At 51.3% G+C, this 14,993-nt stretch overlaps 2 protein-coding genes across 2 annotated transcripts; both read left to right on the top strand.

The window, feature by feature from the left end:
* The first annotated feature begins 464 nt into the window (after nucleotides 1-464).
* LOC149521866 (interferon-inducible GTPase 5-like) lies at nucleotides 465-3,529 on the top strand. Its single transcript, XM_089772558.1, has 2 exons — nucleotides 465-618; nucleotides 1,423-3,529. The coding sequence occupies exon 2, from the start codon at nucleotides 1,444-1,446 to the stop codon at nucleotides 2,743-2,745; it is 1,302 nt and encodes a 433-aa protein (XP_089628684.1). The 5' UTR covers nucleotides 465-618; nucleotides 1,423-1,443; the 3' UTR covers nucleotides 2,746-3,529.
* A 2,222-nt stretch (nucleotides 3,530-5,751) lies between these two features.
* Nucleotides 5,752-14,826, top strand: LOC102449248 (interferon-inducible GTPase 5-like). The gene is made up of 2 exons (XM_075908283.2): nucleotides 5,752-5,971; nucleotides 9,525-14,826. The coding sequence occupies exon 2, from the start codon at nucleotides 9,544-9,546 to the stop codon at nucleotides 10,783-10,785; it is 1,242 nt and encodes a 413-aa protein (XP_075764398.2). The 5' UTR covers nucleotides 5,752-5,971; nucleotides 9,525-9,543; the 3' UTR covers nucleotides 10,786-14,826.
* The last annotated feature ends 167 nt before the right edge of the window (nucleotides 14,827-14,993 follow it).

The following is a 14,993-nucleotide window of genomic DNA, read 5'->3' as shown; positions in this document are numbered from 1 at the left end:
GCCCATTACTCCTTGTCCTGTCCTCAGAAACCAAGAGGAACAAATTTTCTCCTTCCTTCTTGTGACACCCTTTTAGATATTTGAAAACCGCTATCATGTCCCCCCTTAATCTTCTTTTTTCCAAACTAAACAAGCCCAGTTCATGAAGCCTGGCTTCATAGGTCATGTTCTCTAGACCTTTAATCATTCTTGTCGCTCTTCTCTGTACCCTTTCCAATTTCTCCACATCTTTCTTGAAATGTGGCGCCCAGAACTGGACACAATACTCCAGCTGAGGCCTAACTAGTGCAGAGTAGAGCGGCAGAATGACTTCACGAGTTTTGCTTACAACACACCAGCTTCCCATTGCGGTCAGAGGCTCTGAACACTGGATTCCAGTGGAACAAGTTTCCAGGTTTGTTGTGACCCTGCTGTTATCAACTAGGCGAGGGGAAGGGCCGATCAGTCACCTCCCCAGGGGTTTGGCAGCTACCACACCCGGCAGATAGCGTCTCTCCTGCAGCCCTGCCACTGCCGGGCAGGGTCCGACCCCGCTAACTAAACACCCGCACTCTGCTCCTGCCTCGCACAGAAGAAAGCTGGTGGCTGCTCCTGCTGCAACAGAGAGGAAGCTTGGAGGTAGCTGGGGAGAGATGGGCTTTGGGGGCAAATTAGGGAGTTCAAGGGGGATGAGAAGAAGCCAGGGAGGGGGCCTGAGGGAGACGGGGGCAAGGTGGAGCTGTGGAGCTCTGAGGTGGGGGAAGGTACAAGGAACTAGGAAGTGTCACGGTTATGCTAAATCCCCGTCAGGCTGCCCCAGTGCTGTGATGAAACAGAATTGTGGGTTCAGACCCTGAATTCCTCTTCCCAAAACCCAACGGCAGTTCCTATAACTTATAAGGCCTGAAAACAAGGGATTGAGGACACCAGCCATCTCTCCCCACCCGTCCTGGAGATTTGAAACCCTGGAACCAATGCAGAGGGGGAAAAAGGCCCCGATGTGGCTTGGCAGAACCTGGTTGTACTTTATAGCAATGTCTGGGGTGTAAGTGTTTATTGCACGTCTAGTGATTTCAGGTTTCCCAATTGCATAAAATTTGGGCTTCAAATATTTTTGTCGATTTAAATGTCCACAGCTGTGGGAAGCGTCAGACAATCTGGGGGGCAGGGTGTATCATGCCAGTAGACATTGAGACACCAGAAGTGGAAACTTTCTTGCTGTACAAACACAAGCCGTCAATGTTCTGTGTCAAAACTTTGGCCTAGAATCAAATTCTCATCAGCACCTTGGGGCCAGGGCGGCAGTTTTCAGCACACACGCTAGTGAGGGTGAAACCGGCTCCCTGCTGCACGTGTGTAGGGTGCTTTGTGAGCTGCTGTGTGTTTTTAAGACTACATTTTCACTCCCTGAAACACCCCTTTTCCTTTTCTTTTCTTGGGAAGAGGGGCTCTCTTGCAGGTGCCATGGATCTGGAGTCCGTCTCCGCGTTCATGAAGGGTCTGGAGTCCGTCTCTGAGCTCATGAACGGCGTGGAGTTAATCTCAGCTCACATGGAAGCCCTAGATCTCAGGTTGGAGCCAAAGGATCTGTTCAATGGCAGCATAAAGGTGTTTGAGGAGTTCATGGATCTGTTCCAAGACAAAGGGCAGGCTGACGTGGCTTCTATCACACAGGCAGAGCTGGACTCGTTCAAATCCACCATGCTCAACATCGCAGTCACGGGAGAGACGGGGGCGGGGAAATCGTCCTTCATCAACGCCCTGCGGGGCCTGACGGCGGAGGACGACGGGGCTGCCCCCACTGGGGTGACAGAAACGACAAAGCAGCCAACTGTTTATCCGCACCCGAACCACCCCAACGTGAGGCTGTGGGACCTGCCTGGCATCGGGGGCCCGGATTTCCACCCACACACATACCTGCGTAAAGTGAATTTCAAGAGCTACGATTTCTTCGTGATCGTTGCTTCGGAGCGCTTCAAATTCAGCCACGCTGCCCTGGCCCAGGAGATCGGGAGGATGGGCAAGAGGTTCTATTTTGTGCGCTCCAAGGTGGACGAAGACCTGCGCAATGAAGAAAGGGATCGCCCCAGGACGTTCCGTCGGGAGATGGTCCTGCAGCGACTCCAGGCAGACTGCAGGGAGAACCTGCAAAGGGCAGGAATGAGCCATCCTGAGATTTTCCTTCTCTCCAGCTGTGATTTCTCGCAGTACGATGCTCCTGCTCTGCTCAGGGCTTTGCGGGATGATCTCCCAAGCCTGCAGAGACTCGCCTTCCTGCTCAGTCTCCCAAACCTGTCTGCCGACATCATCGACGAGAAGGAAGCTGCTGTGCAGAAGCTGGTGTGGCTCATATCCCTGGGGTCGGCTTTAGTCAATGCTGTGCCAATCCCACGGCTCTCAGTTGCTTGTGATATCAGCATCCTGATAGGCTCCATGATCAGCTTCTACAAGTACTTCGGGCTAGACGACGGCTCCTTGGCTGCACTGGCCAGGCAGTGTGGGAAGCCCATCGCAGAACTGAAGGCTGTTATCACATGCCCTGAGACTGACAAAATAACCAATGATGTTGTCATCAAACTGCTGCTGAAGGAGAAGGCTTTCCCGGCATTAATTGCAAACCTGCCAGTGCTCGGTCCCATGCTCGCCGTGGGAATCTCTTTTGTAACCACTTACTTCATGCTGTTGAGCTTTCTCAAAGAAGTGGCTGAAGATGCCAAAAGAGTTCGGCAGACGGCTTTGGAGGAAGGCAGGAAAAAGCTTCAGTGATCAGCAGACCTGTTCGTGGATGAGACACTCAATCCCAGATGGAGATAGATTGGGCTGTAAACCCTTCCCCCCCCCCCCCCCCATGTTCAAAACCAAGCTAAAAGAAAGCAGCTTTTTCACTCTTTAATTTCCTATCATGAGTATCTAGTTTCTAAGCTTTCTGATGAACTCTTGGAGCAGCCAAAACATCTAATGCAGGAAACCCAACCGAATGCGCCACGATCCTCAGTGGATGTAACTCGGTATCAGAACCAACTTTGCCTTCAGCTGGTGTCTCTTTAGTATCTGGCCTGCTTGACCGGCCAGCCAGTGCCTGGAGCAGACTTGGATGTGAAGAAGTAAAGCTGACGAGCAGTTTGTACGTATCAGCAGGGCTACAAATCAGCGAGGTCGCTGGAACAAGCATTTCCCAGTAACGTCGACCGGGAATGTTCAAACATCATGCAACTGAAAAAACATTTTGCTTCGTTTGTCTCCCGTTTTGAGGCTTCGTTGGGCCACTTTTCCTGCTATTCTGCAGAGCCACTAAAACTAAGGCTGGAAAATATGTTTTAAGTAAAAACAAAAATTCTCCAATGATCATACAACTCCAGAATCGGTAACGGGAAATCCAAATACTGCAGGCGTCACAAGAGTTAGCCACACGCATGTATGGAGTGTAATGGTGCTGGGTTTGGCATCAGTTGATCCAAAAAGCAGTTTGATCCTAATCCCATAATTGTGTGATAATCTCATAATGCCGTAATTGGGTGAGCACTTGGACAAGCCAGCACATTGCTACGCATTGGGCATAAAAGATAAATTCTATATAATCTATCACCATTGCAACTGCATTGCTACTTTATCAATAATTTGAATATTGGTGCTTTATGATTGCTGCTCTCACCGAGATAGCTGTACCATGTAATAAATTCACATATAACTTAAATTAAACCTCTGTGTGGCTCGTGATGACTACGTTCAGAGAGAGAAATCCAGTGGCAGGGAGTTCCACAGATTAGCCTCAGTAATTTCCAGTGACGGGGCTATGTCTACACTGGTGGGTTCTTGCACAAGTACTCTTGCACAAGAACACATCCACACTGCCATAGACTTTGCACAAGAGCATCCAGGCAGTGTGGACGCTCTCTTGCACAAGAAATCTCTGATGACCATTTTAGCCATAGGGCTTTCTTGTGCAAGAAAGCCCTGTCGCACATCCACACTGCCTTCCTGCATAAGAGCTCCTGCACAAGAGGGCTTACACCTGTTAGAAAAGAGCGTAGCTCTTGCACAAGAAGCCCTCTCTTCTGACACCGTACTGTAAATCTTCTTATGCAAAAGCGGGCGGGAAGTATGTCACTTTGGCACCTTGGAATTTTTAACCCTGATCTAGTGACTCGCCCTCCTGGGGGTACTGAAATGTCTAGGACTGATCCACAGTCAGTTTAAATCAGGGTGGTTCTGGGTTTGGCCTCTTCTCCTCTATCTTGTACCAGCTGGAGTGATTGCTCCTCCTCATAAACCTCTGAAGCTGAAAGAATTGGGCTTGTTTAGTTTGGAAAGGAGAAGACTGAGAGGGGACATCAGAGCAGTTTTCAAGTATGTAAAAGGATGTTACAAGGAAGAGGGAGGAACATTGTTCTCCTTGGCCTCTGAGGACAGGACAAGAAGCAATGGGGTTAAACTGCAGCAAGGGAGGTTCAGGTTGGACATTAGGAAAAAATTCCTGTCAGGGTGGTTAAACACTGGAATAAATTGCCCAGGGAGACTGTGGAATCTCCATCACAGGAGATATTGAAGAGCAGGTGTCAAGGCTGTTCCGCACTTTGGCATGACGAATGCAGAAGTGAGGGGCACGCCAAAGCACCCCCAAACCTTGTCTTTACAGGCTTTGGTACAAAAAGCTTTTCCCCAAAATCCTAATACCTCGACATTGGAGACTATCCACTGCCACCACACAATTCCAAGAAAACCAGGGACCAGATCACTTGGGGAATCCCCTCCCTAAAAATCAGGGTACCTCAAGCTCTTTTCCCCGTAGAGCTTGGAAAGATGAGAGAAAATAAGCTGCAGTCTGTGGTAGCTGACTCCTAGTCAGACCGACAGACCTCTCAGAACACAAAAATGAACTAATACCGGTTAGTAAGAAAAAGAAAACAAACTTTTATTATCAAAACAAAATTCCTGTTGCAAGCATAGTTGAGGTGGCTAGATGGTAAGAGCCACTAATTAATATACTCGTGGGGGAACCTCCCATGGGCTCAAAACTTAATTATAAAAGAGAGGGGGGAAAACATGTTCAAAGAAAGAAAAAAACATTTCTAACAGCACAGACCTCAGTTCCAAATCCCCAAACCAGAAATCAATAAAACCTGATGGTCTAACTAAACTTTAACCTACTTACACATTGCGAGAAGACTTTTCTTGGAGAGAGACGGGCCTTCCTAGCTCCCTGTTTCTTGGGAAAGAAACCCTCTAACTCAGACAAAGGAGGGAAAAGTTAAAAATTCCTCTGTCCCAGTTTGAAATCCCTACCTGCATTGCTATTGACAGACCAGATACCTGGATAGGAACAGGAGATATAGTTAACCCCTTAGTCACCAGGCTGCTGGTCAACTCCAGGTCTCTTGGTTATGACAGGAGGTTGGACAGACACCTATTGGGGATGGTCGAGATGGCGCTTGGCCCTGCTATGAGGGCAGGGACTGGACCTGATGACCTCTCGAGAGCCCTTCCAGTTCTACGATTCTGTGGTAGAGAATCAGACCCCCTCCTGATCTCTGAGAGGGGGAGACATCTCGGCAAGGGAACAATTTCCCATGTTTCTCTTTATGCACCAGGTAGTTAATGTGTGCAGAGAGTTTGGGATTTCAGATGTGGCAGAAGGCTGCTGCCCGGAAGGAACGATTCACCCTGCAGCTGAGACACAGAAAAGGGAAATGAAAAGTAAAACTGGACAGGGTTTATCTAAACTCTGTTTCCGGTAGGGGAGGGATCAAATCTGGCCCTACCCCTAAGTACAAAAAGCTTCTCCCTTTTCAGCTCTAACCCACCACCTCACTATCCCTGCAACCTCTACAATCGCTAGGGGAAAGTCAGTTCCTTCTCTGGGTTCAGCTCCTGAAGTAAAGCCCTGAGAGTTTCCCTAAACGCCGAATTTGTTTCAGCTGCAAATATTGGTTCCCCGGACTCTGCAGGGGCTCCAGGAGCGGGACGCAGGGTGCACCAGTCCAGTCTGTGGAAGGTACGTCCCCAGATCAACTGCACCACGCTGCTGCCAGAGGGTGGGGCTGCTGGCTCTTGGGGGTTGGATGCATTTGAGCTGCTTGGGCTTTGGCTGCATTTCTAAAATAAGGGCACAGCCAGGGCAGCACATTCCAGTGAACCGTGGCCATGACTGGAGTGTGTGTGTGGGGGGGAAGTTTTCCCAGCCTTCTAAGTAAACCACCTCCAGGAGGGGAGCAGCAGCCAGTGCTGGGAGCCCGTTTACACTGTTATAGCGCTGGGACTTGCTGTGCTGGGGGGGAGGGCGTGTTTCTCACCCTATGAGCCAGAATGTTGCAGCGCAGTACAGTGGCCGTGTAGGCTTAGCCTAAGAGTTTCCATTAGCTTTACGCCCAGGCAGGTTTAGCAGCCCGCCTCCCCCGCATTCCCTTGGGGACCAGCCACCCCCACCCGTGAGGGTTCCGGTTTGGGCTTCCCCAGGCTGGGGAGCTCGGGGTGGTGGGGGAGGGGAGCTGACTCACTGTTTTTATGGCGCGGCGTTTCTGGGGAACCACAGCCCTGCTCCCTTTCTCTGGCAGGGCGCGTGGTACTAAAGAAATCCTGACACGCTGTGGCACTTATCTTATGTCCACGATTTTGGAAAAATCACGGGAGTTCTGTGGCGTGGAGCACCGAACGGCTGCCCCCTTCGGCCCTGAGATGACGAGATTGGTCGCAAGGTTCAGCAGGACTCTCAGCGCTTACGAGGCAGGTTGCTAGGTCGTCTGAAATTTTGGCTTGAGGTGCCCGGGCATCCCCCCACCCTGGTGACAGGGAACCAGCTTCCCCTTGGGGTCAGAGGCTCTGAACTCTGGATTCCAGTGGAACAAGTTTCCAGGGTTTGTTCTGGCCCTGCTGTTATCAACTAGGCGAGGGGAAGCGCCGAGCAGTCACCTCCCCAGTGGTTTGGCAGCTACCACCCGCAGCAGATAGCGTCTCTCCTGCAGCCTTGCCACTGCCGGGCAGGGTCCGACCCCGCTAACTAAACACCCGCACTCTGCTCCTGCCTCCGCACGGAAGAAAACTGGTGGCTGCTCCTGCTGCGACAGAGAGGAAGCTTGGAGGTAGCTGGGGAGAGAAGCGCTGTGGGGGCAAATTAGGGAGTTCAAGGGGGATGAGCTGAAGCCAGGGAGGGGGGCTGAGGGAGACAGGAGCAAGGTGGAGCTGTGGAGCTCTGAGGTGGGGGAAGGTACAAGGAACTAGGGAGAGTCTCAGTTACAGTAAATCCCCGTCAGGCTACCCCAGCGCTGCGACAAAACAGAACTGCGGGTTCAGACCCTGAATTCCTCTTCGCAAAATCAAATGGCAGTTCCTGTCAATTAGAAGGCCTGCAAATGAAGGAATAAGGACACCGGCCATCTCTGCTCACCCCTCACGGAGATCTGAAACCTGGAGCTACACTGGAACCTGCGCAGAGGAGAAAAAAGGCCCAAATGCAGGCTTTGCAGAACCTGGTTTTTAAGTTAGAGCACTGTCAGTGTAACCATTCAGCCAAGAAGTGCTGGCAGCAACCAGGGCTGGGTTCAATATCTAGGGGTTCCTTTTCATCCATCCCACACAGAACCGGCTTGAACCCCCACCCAGTAGCCTGGGCGCCTGTGAGAGGCAAGCACAGAATCTGAAGGTAGAAAAGAATCTTCTAATGAAAGAGAGAGAGAAGTCACATGGTATTAACTTGGGAAAATACCTTAAAGAGTTCATAACCCCCTCCCCCCCCCCAGCTCATATGGATTGAGCCATGTCCTTTGCCCCTCAGGCTCACTAGTCCAACCATGCAAGGGTCCCATTCACCTACCCAAACTTTCTCCGTACCCCACTTCAAATGGCCACTTACAGCTCTGTCCAGTCAGTGCGAACCCCAACACGTCACCCTGATGACTCCACTCCCTGAGCCTAAGGCCAGGCCACCTTTGTGCTGCTCCTGTGATCCACTTGCTCCACCAGCCAACCTGCTGGCTGCCTGTCACTTCTCTTGCCAGCTGCCCACCAGTTGCTCCTTCCAGCCATCCTGCTGGCCACCTGCCACTGCTCCTACCAGCTGCCCACCAGTCACAATGGGTCTGACTCCAGGCCAAACCAGTGAATTCAGCTCTTAGGCTATGTCTACACTGCAGGCTTCTTGTGCAAGAACTGGCACAAGAGTTCTTGCACAAAATGTCTTGCACAAGAGTGCATCCACACTGCTATGTGCTTTTGTGCAAGAAATGTGCTTTTGCGCAAGAGCGTCCATGGCAGTGTGGACACTCTCTTGAGCAAGAAAGCTCTGATGGCCATTTTAACCATAGGGGTTTCTTGTGCAAGAAACTCCTGTTGCCCGTCCATACTGCCTTCTTGCGCAAGAGTTCTTGCACAAGTGGGATTATTCCTTGTGGGGAGAGGAATAACTCTTGCTCAAAAAGCCCTCTGTTCTGACGCTTTACTGTCAATTTACTTGTGCAAGAACACACGTGCAGTGTAGACGCTCCACAAGTTTTTGCATAAGAACAGCTGTTCTTGCACCAAAAGCTTGCAGTGTCGATATACCCAAGGACTATGTCTATACTGGCGGGTTGTTGCGCAAGAACATCTTGCGCAAGAACACGTCCACACTGCCATGTGCTTTTGCACAAGAGCATCCATGGCAGTGTGGACGCTCTCTTGCACAAAGACACCTCTGGTGGCCATTTTAGCTATAGAGCTTTCTTGCTCAAGAAACTCCTGTTGCCCGTCCACACTACCCTCTCGCACAAGAGCTCTTGTGCAATAGGGCTTGCACTTGTAAGAAAAGAGCGTAGCTCTTGCGCAAGAAGCCCTCTCTTCCGACGCTGTACTGCAAATCTTCTCGCACAAGAGCGGGCGGGCAGTGTGAACTCTGCGGGTTCTTACGCAAGAACGGCCATTTTTGCACAAGAACCTGCCAGTGTAGACATTGCCTTAGGGATTTCAACACTTAGCCGCCACCTAGGATGGCCAAAAGATTCCTGCTTCCACTGGTAAAACAAAGAGACTCCTTATGGAGTCTGCTTTAGGTCTATCCTTAAAACAGGGGGAAAGGAAATAGGTTGAACCAGTCTTACAGCTCACACCTGGCAGGCATGAAGCTGGGTGCACTGCAAGTAGTCGTTCAGACCCTGCTTACATCTTGGTTTGAGTGTTTATTGCATGTCTAGTGATTTCAGGTTTCCCTGTTGTGTAAAATTATGAGCTTGACGCATTTGTGTCGATTTACATGTCCACAGCTGTGGGAAGAGATGGAGGATCAGAAAATCTGAGAGGGGGTGGGTAGACAGTGATGCCAGTAGACACTGAGACACCAAACGTTTCTGGCTGTTCAAACACAAGCCGTCAATGTTCTTTGTCAAAACTTTGGCCTAGAATCGAATTCTAATCAGCACCTTGGAGCCAGGGCGGCAATTTTCAGCATATACATTGGTGGAAGTGAAACCGGCTCTCTGCTGCACGTGTGTAGGGTGCTACATGAGCCGCTGTGTGTTTTTAAGGCTACAATTACACTCCCTGAAATGCCCCTTTTTCTTTTCTTCTCTCGGGTATAGGGGCTCCCTTGCAGGTGCCATGGATCTGGGGTCCATCTCTGCGCTCATGAAGGGTCTGGATCTTGGGTCGGAGCCAAAGGATCTGTTCAATGATGTCATAAAGGTGTTTGAGGAGTTCGTGGCTCTTTTCCAAGACAAAGGGCAGGCTGACGTGGCTTCTATTGCTCAGGCAGAGCTACAGTCATTTGAATCCACCGTTGTCAACATCGCAGTCACGGGAGAGACGGGGGCGGGGAAATCGTCCTTCATCAACGCCCTGCGGGGCCTGACGGCGGAGGACGACGGGGCTGCCCCCACTGGGGTGACAGAAACGACAAAGCAGCCAACTGTTTATCCGCACCCGAACCACCCCAAGGTGAGGCTGTGGGACCTGCCCGGCATTGGGGGCCCGGATTTCCACTCACGCACGTACCTGCACAAGGTAGATTTCAAGAGCTACGATTTCTTCATGATCGTTGCTTCGGAGCGCTTCACATGCAGCCACACCACCCTGGCCCGGGAGATCGGGAGAATGGACAAGAGGTTCTATTTTGTGCGCTCCAAGGTGGACGACGACTTGCGCAACGAAGAAAGGGATCGCCCCAGGACGTTCCGTCGGGAGATGGTCCTGCAGCAACTCCGGGCAGACTGCAGGGAGAACCTGCAAAGGGCAGGAATGAGCCACCCTGAGATTTTCCTTCTCTCCAGCTGTGACTTCACGCAGTACGATGCTCCTGCTCTGCTCAGGGCTTTGCGGGATGATCTTCCAAGCCTGCAGAGACTCGCCTTCCTGCTCAGTCTGCCTAACCTGTCTGCCGACATCATCGACAAGAAGAAAGCTTCTCTGCAGAAGCTGGTGTGGCTCATATCCCTGGTGTCGGCTTTAATCAATGCCGTGCCTCTCCCAGTGCTCCCTGTCGCTTGTGATATCGCCTTCCTGCTATGCTCCATGATCAGCTTCTACAAGTACTTCGGCCTAGACGACGGCTCGTTAGCTGCTCTGGCCAGGCAGTGTGGGAAACCGATAGCAGAGCTGAAGGCTGTTATCACATCTCCCGGGGCAAGCGACGTAACCAGAGACATTGTCATCAAACTGCTGCTAAAGGAGAAGGCTGTCCCGGCATTAATTGCAAACATACCAATCGCTGGTCCCCTTTTAGCTGCAGGAATGTCTTTTACAACCACTTACTTCATGATGTTGCACTTTGTCAATGAAATGGCTGAAGATGCTGAAAGAGTTCGGCAGACGGCTTTGGGGGAAGGCAGGAAAAAGCTTCAGTGATCAGCAGACGTGTTCGTGGATGAGATACTCAATCCCAGCTGGAGATCGGACCATAATCCCCCTACCTCGCATGTTAATAATCAAGCTAAAAGAAAGCAGCATTTTCATTCTTTAATTTCCTACCATGAGTGTCAAGTTTCTAGGCTTTCTGGTGGACTGTTAGAGCAGCCAAACATCTAATGCAGGAAACCCAACCAGATGCACCACGATCTACAGTGGATGTAACTCGGTGTCACAACCAACTTTGCCTTCAGCTGGTGTCTCTTTAGTACGTGGCCTGCACGGCCGGCCGGCCAGTGCCTGGAGCAGACTCTGTGGCCTTTCACACCCGCCTTGGATGTGAAGAAGTAAAGCCGACGAGTGTTTGTATGTATCAGCAAGGCTACAAATCAGTGAGGTCCCTGGAACAAGCATCTCCCAGTAGCGTCAACCAGAAGCATTCAAACATCACGAGACTGAAAAAATATTTTTCTTTGTTTGTCTCCCGTTTTGAGGCTGTGCTGGGCAACTTTTCCTGCCGTTCTGCAGCACCACTAAAACTAGGGCTAGAAAGTTCTTTTTGAAGTAAAAACGGAAATTCTTCAATGATCATACAACTCCAGAATCTCTAGTGGGAAATCCAAATACTGCAGGCATCACAAGAGTTAGCCACACGCATATATGGAGTGTAATGATGCTGGGTTTGACATCAGTTGATCCAAAGAGCAGTTTGATCCTAATCCCATAATTGTGTGATAATCTCATGCTTTCCACAGAGACTTTACCAACCTACACCCCACCATCAATCTCAGCCTGGACCATTCTACACGAGAGATCCATTTCCTGGACACCACAGTACAAATCACAGATGGAAAATTAAATACCACTCTCTACAGAAAACCCACTGACTCATACAGTTACCTACGTGCCTCCAGCTCCCATCCAGAATGCACCATATGATCCATCCCCTATAGCCAAGCCCTTAGATACAACCGCATCTGCTTTTATCCCGCTGACAGAGACCAGAAACTTCAGGATCTCTACCAAACATTTATAAACCTCAATTACCCACCCGGTGAAATAAAAAAAAAAAACAAATTGAAAGAGCCAGACAAATACCCAGAAACCATCTACTTCAAGACAGACCCAAGAAAACCAACACTAGAACACCACTTGTCATCACCTTCAACCCCCAACTTAAACCCCTCCAGCGCATTTTCAATAACCTATAACCTATACTAGAACAGGATACCACACTCCAAGAGGCTCTGGGACACAGACCCATAGTCTCCTACAGAGAACCACCTAACCTCTGGATGATTCTTACCAACAACCACAGGACATACCCCACTAACACCAACCCTGGAACTTTCCCTTGCAACAAACCCTGTTGCCAGCTTTGTCCACATAGTTACTCTGCTGACACCATTACAGGACCTAACAATGTCAGTTAGAAGATCAAGAACACATATTCCTGTTCATCCAGAAATATAATTTATGCCATCATGTGCAAACAGTGTCCATCTGCTATGTACATTGGACAAACTTCTCAGACTCTTCGCCAAAGAATCAATGCCCACAAAATAGACATCAGACATTTTCATAACGAAAAAACAGTTCCTTGTCATTTCGACCAGCCTGGACATTCTCTCAATGACCTTGCTACATGTATCTTTCTACAAAGAGACTTTATCTCCAGACTTCAAAGGGAAACCTCAGAACTGTCATTCATGCTTAAATTTGACACTTTACAAATGGGCCTTAACAAAGATGCTAATTACCTCACCCCTTACAAAGATTGCTTTACCAATTACCACCGCTAATATCATTATCTCATAGCCACTAACCTTCCCCCCCCTCCGCCCCACCCTGCCTCTGTTCTAAAATCTGATTTGTCAACTTTATATGCATTCACTTTTTTTTATTGCATTCCTTTGGTATATATGGTCATGCCAATTTTCTTCCACAATTTGATCAGAGGAAGTGGGTCTGGCCCACGAAAGCTCATCACCTAATAAACCATCTTGTTAGTCTTTGAAGTGCTGCATAGTACTGTCATTTTAGCCACAGGGCTTTCTTGTGCAAGAAATCCCTGTTGCACGTCCACTCTGCCCTTTTGCACAAGAGCTCCTGTGCAAGAGGGCTTACACCTGTTAGAAAAGAGCGTAGCTCTTGCGCAAGAAGCCCTCTCTTTTGACGCCGTACTGTAAATCTTCTTGCGCAAGAGCAGGCAGGCAGTGTGGACACTCTGCGGGTTCTTGCGCAAGAATGGCCATAGTCATAGAGTGTAGATATAGTCCTGCTGGTTAACCCCACAGCTTCCCCACTGGTTCCCAGGGGCAGGAAATATGGTGAGTTTTGTCAGAAGCTGAAAATGGGTGACTGTGGAGGGGTCATTTGGGGATTCCCTGTTCTGTTCACTCCCTCTGGGGCACCTGGCATTGGACTCTCTGAGCAGACAGGACACTGGGCTAGTTGGGCCTTTGGTCTGACCCCATATGGCCACTCTTATGGGTTAAGCCCGCTGATTCCCAGTGGCAGGGAGTCCCACAGGTTAACACTGCTAACCCCCAGTGCGATAACAAAAGGCGTAAGTGTCACTTTAAACTAAATCTGATTTGTCAGTTTAGTAATGTGTTCACTTTTTTCATTATATTCCTTTGGTATACATGGTCATGCCAATTTTCTTCCACAATTTGATTAGAGGAAGTGGGTCTGGCCCACGAAAGCTCATCACCTAATAAACCATCTTGTTAGTCTTTGAAGTGCTGCACCTTTTGTTTCACTTTAAACCCAAGACTTCAATGTGATCGCTGCTCAAGGGCATAAAGTTCTGCTGCCTTTAAGTCAGTGGCTCTCACTGACATAACCCACCCACCCACACACACACCCACGAGGTTGGCGAGCCAGCGCCGGCTTCCCACTGGGGGGTGGGGAAGAAAGCCCTGAGTCTCCCCACCAGGAGCGCAAGCGGCTCCAGGGCTGCCACTCTCCCTCAGCTGGGGGGGCAGCAGCGTGTGGAAGTGCTGACTGGACACTTCCCTGCTGCTCCCATTGGCCGGAATCGTAGGTGCCTGGGAGCAGAGGGGGGCACAAAGGCAGGTAAGTTGCCCCCTTCCCCTCATGTACAGACCTCGCACCCCCAGCCCGCTCCTGCACCCTCCCCCCTGGGCAGACACCTACCCCCAGCCCACTCCTGCACCTTCTCTCCTGGCCACACACTGCACCCTCCCTTGCTCCTGCCCTCTTCCCCCAGCCAGACACCCTGCTCCCTGCCTGCTCCTGCACCCCCAGCCCTATCCCACTGACTGCCAGCCCCAGCTCCCACACTGAACCCCTCATTTTTGGCCCAACCCCAGATCCAAGGGGAGCCACAAAATCCACCCAGAACCCCAGAAGAGGCCACCCTGCCCCTGCTGTTGGCCACCACACCTGGCTCCCCACATTCACCCCCTGGCTGCCGAGGAGGGCCGAGACCCCGCCCTCTCCTCCCTGCTGCAGAGGGGGCGCTCTGAGGCCTCGCAGGGCCCAGCCCAGCACACGGGGGGGAAGGGGGGGAGGAGGGCAAAGGGAGGCGAGACTGCCCAGCACGGGGGGGCTGCGGGACGCGGTGGCCTCACTCTGTCCCGCAGGAGAAGGGTTTTTAAATGAAGTTTGATGAACTAACCCGACAAAGTGGAGGCGCTTCGACGGGTTTAAGGATTTCCAGGAATAGCCCCCTTCCTACGGGTGAACCGACAGCGCCCTGCCCGGCTGCGGCCTGGCACCGTGGCTGGGGGGTATTTACGTCAGTAGCAGCGGGTGGCCTGGGAAAGGTTTGCATTGAGCACTGAGCGGGGGGCCAGGGCCAAAGGGTGGGCAAGGCCCTGCCCTAGTGTGCGCTGCGCCCAGGGCAGGGGGACGGGGCTGGATTGAGGAGTGGTTAGAGCAGGGGGAAGTGGGTCCAGTCCCGGGCTGGCCAGCCAGCGCTTGGCCTGGCCCCAGCACAGGGGCTGTGACGCTGCCCCCCAGGGACCCTGGGGATGGGGGTGTGAGTGTGTGTGTGTTGCCTCCCCCCCCCACCGCACACAACCTGCGCGGGACCCTGGGGGGGTGAGTGTGTATGTGTGTGTGAGTGTGTGTGTGTGTGTGTGTGTGTGGCCTCCCCCCCACCGCACACACAACCTGCGCGGGACCCTGCTGCCCGTGTGGGACCCTGGTGGGGTGTGTGTGAAACCTGCTGGGGGGGG

This window comes from Pelodiscus sinensis, chromosome 22 (genome assembly GCF_052426305.1).
Source record: "Pelodiscus sinensis isolate ZL-2025 chromosome 22, ASM5242630v1, whole genome shotgun sequence".
NCBI classification, from domain to species: Eukaryota; Metazoa; Chordata; order Testudines; family Trionychidae; genus Pelodiscus; species Pelodiscus sinensis.
This window is presented reverse-complemented; position numbering and strand designations above follow the sequence as displayed.

What these genes read in the sequence shown, in the direction of transcription:
- LOC102449248 (XM_075908283.2), top strand. Translation starts at nt 9,544, where the DNA reads ATGGATCTGGGGTCCATCTCTGCGCTCATGAAGGGTCTGGATCTTGGG.
- LOC149521866 (XM_089772558.1), top strand. Translation starts at nt 1,444, where the DNA reads ATGGATCTGGAGTCCGTCTCCGCGTTCATGAAGGGTCTGGAGTCCGTC.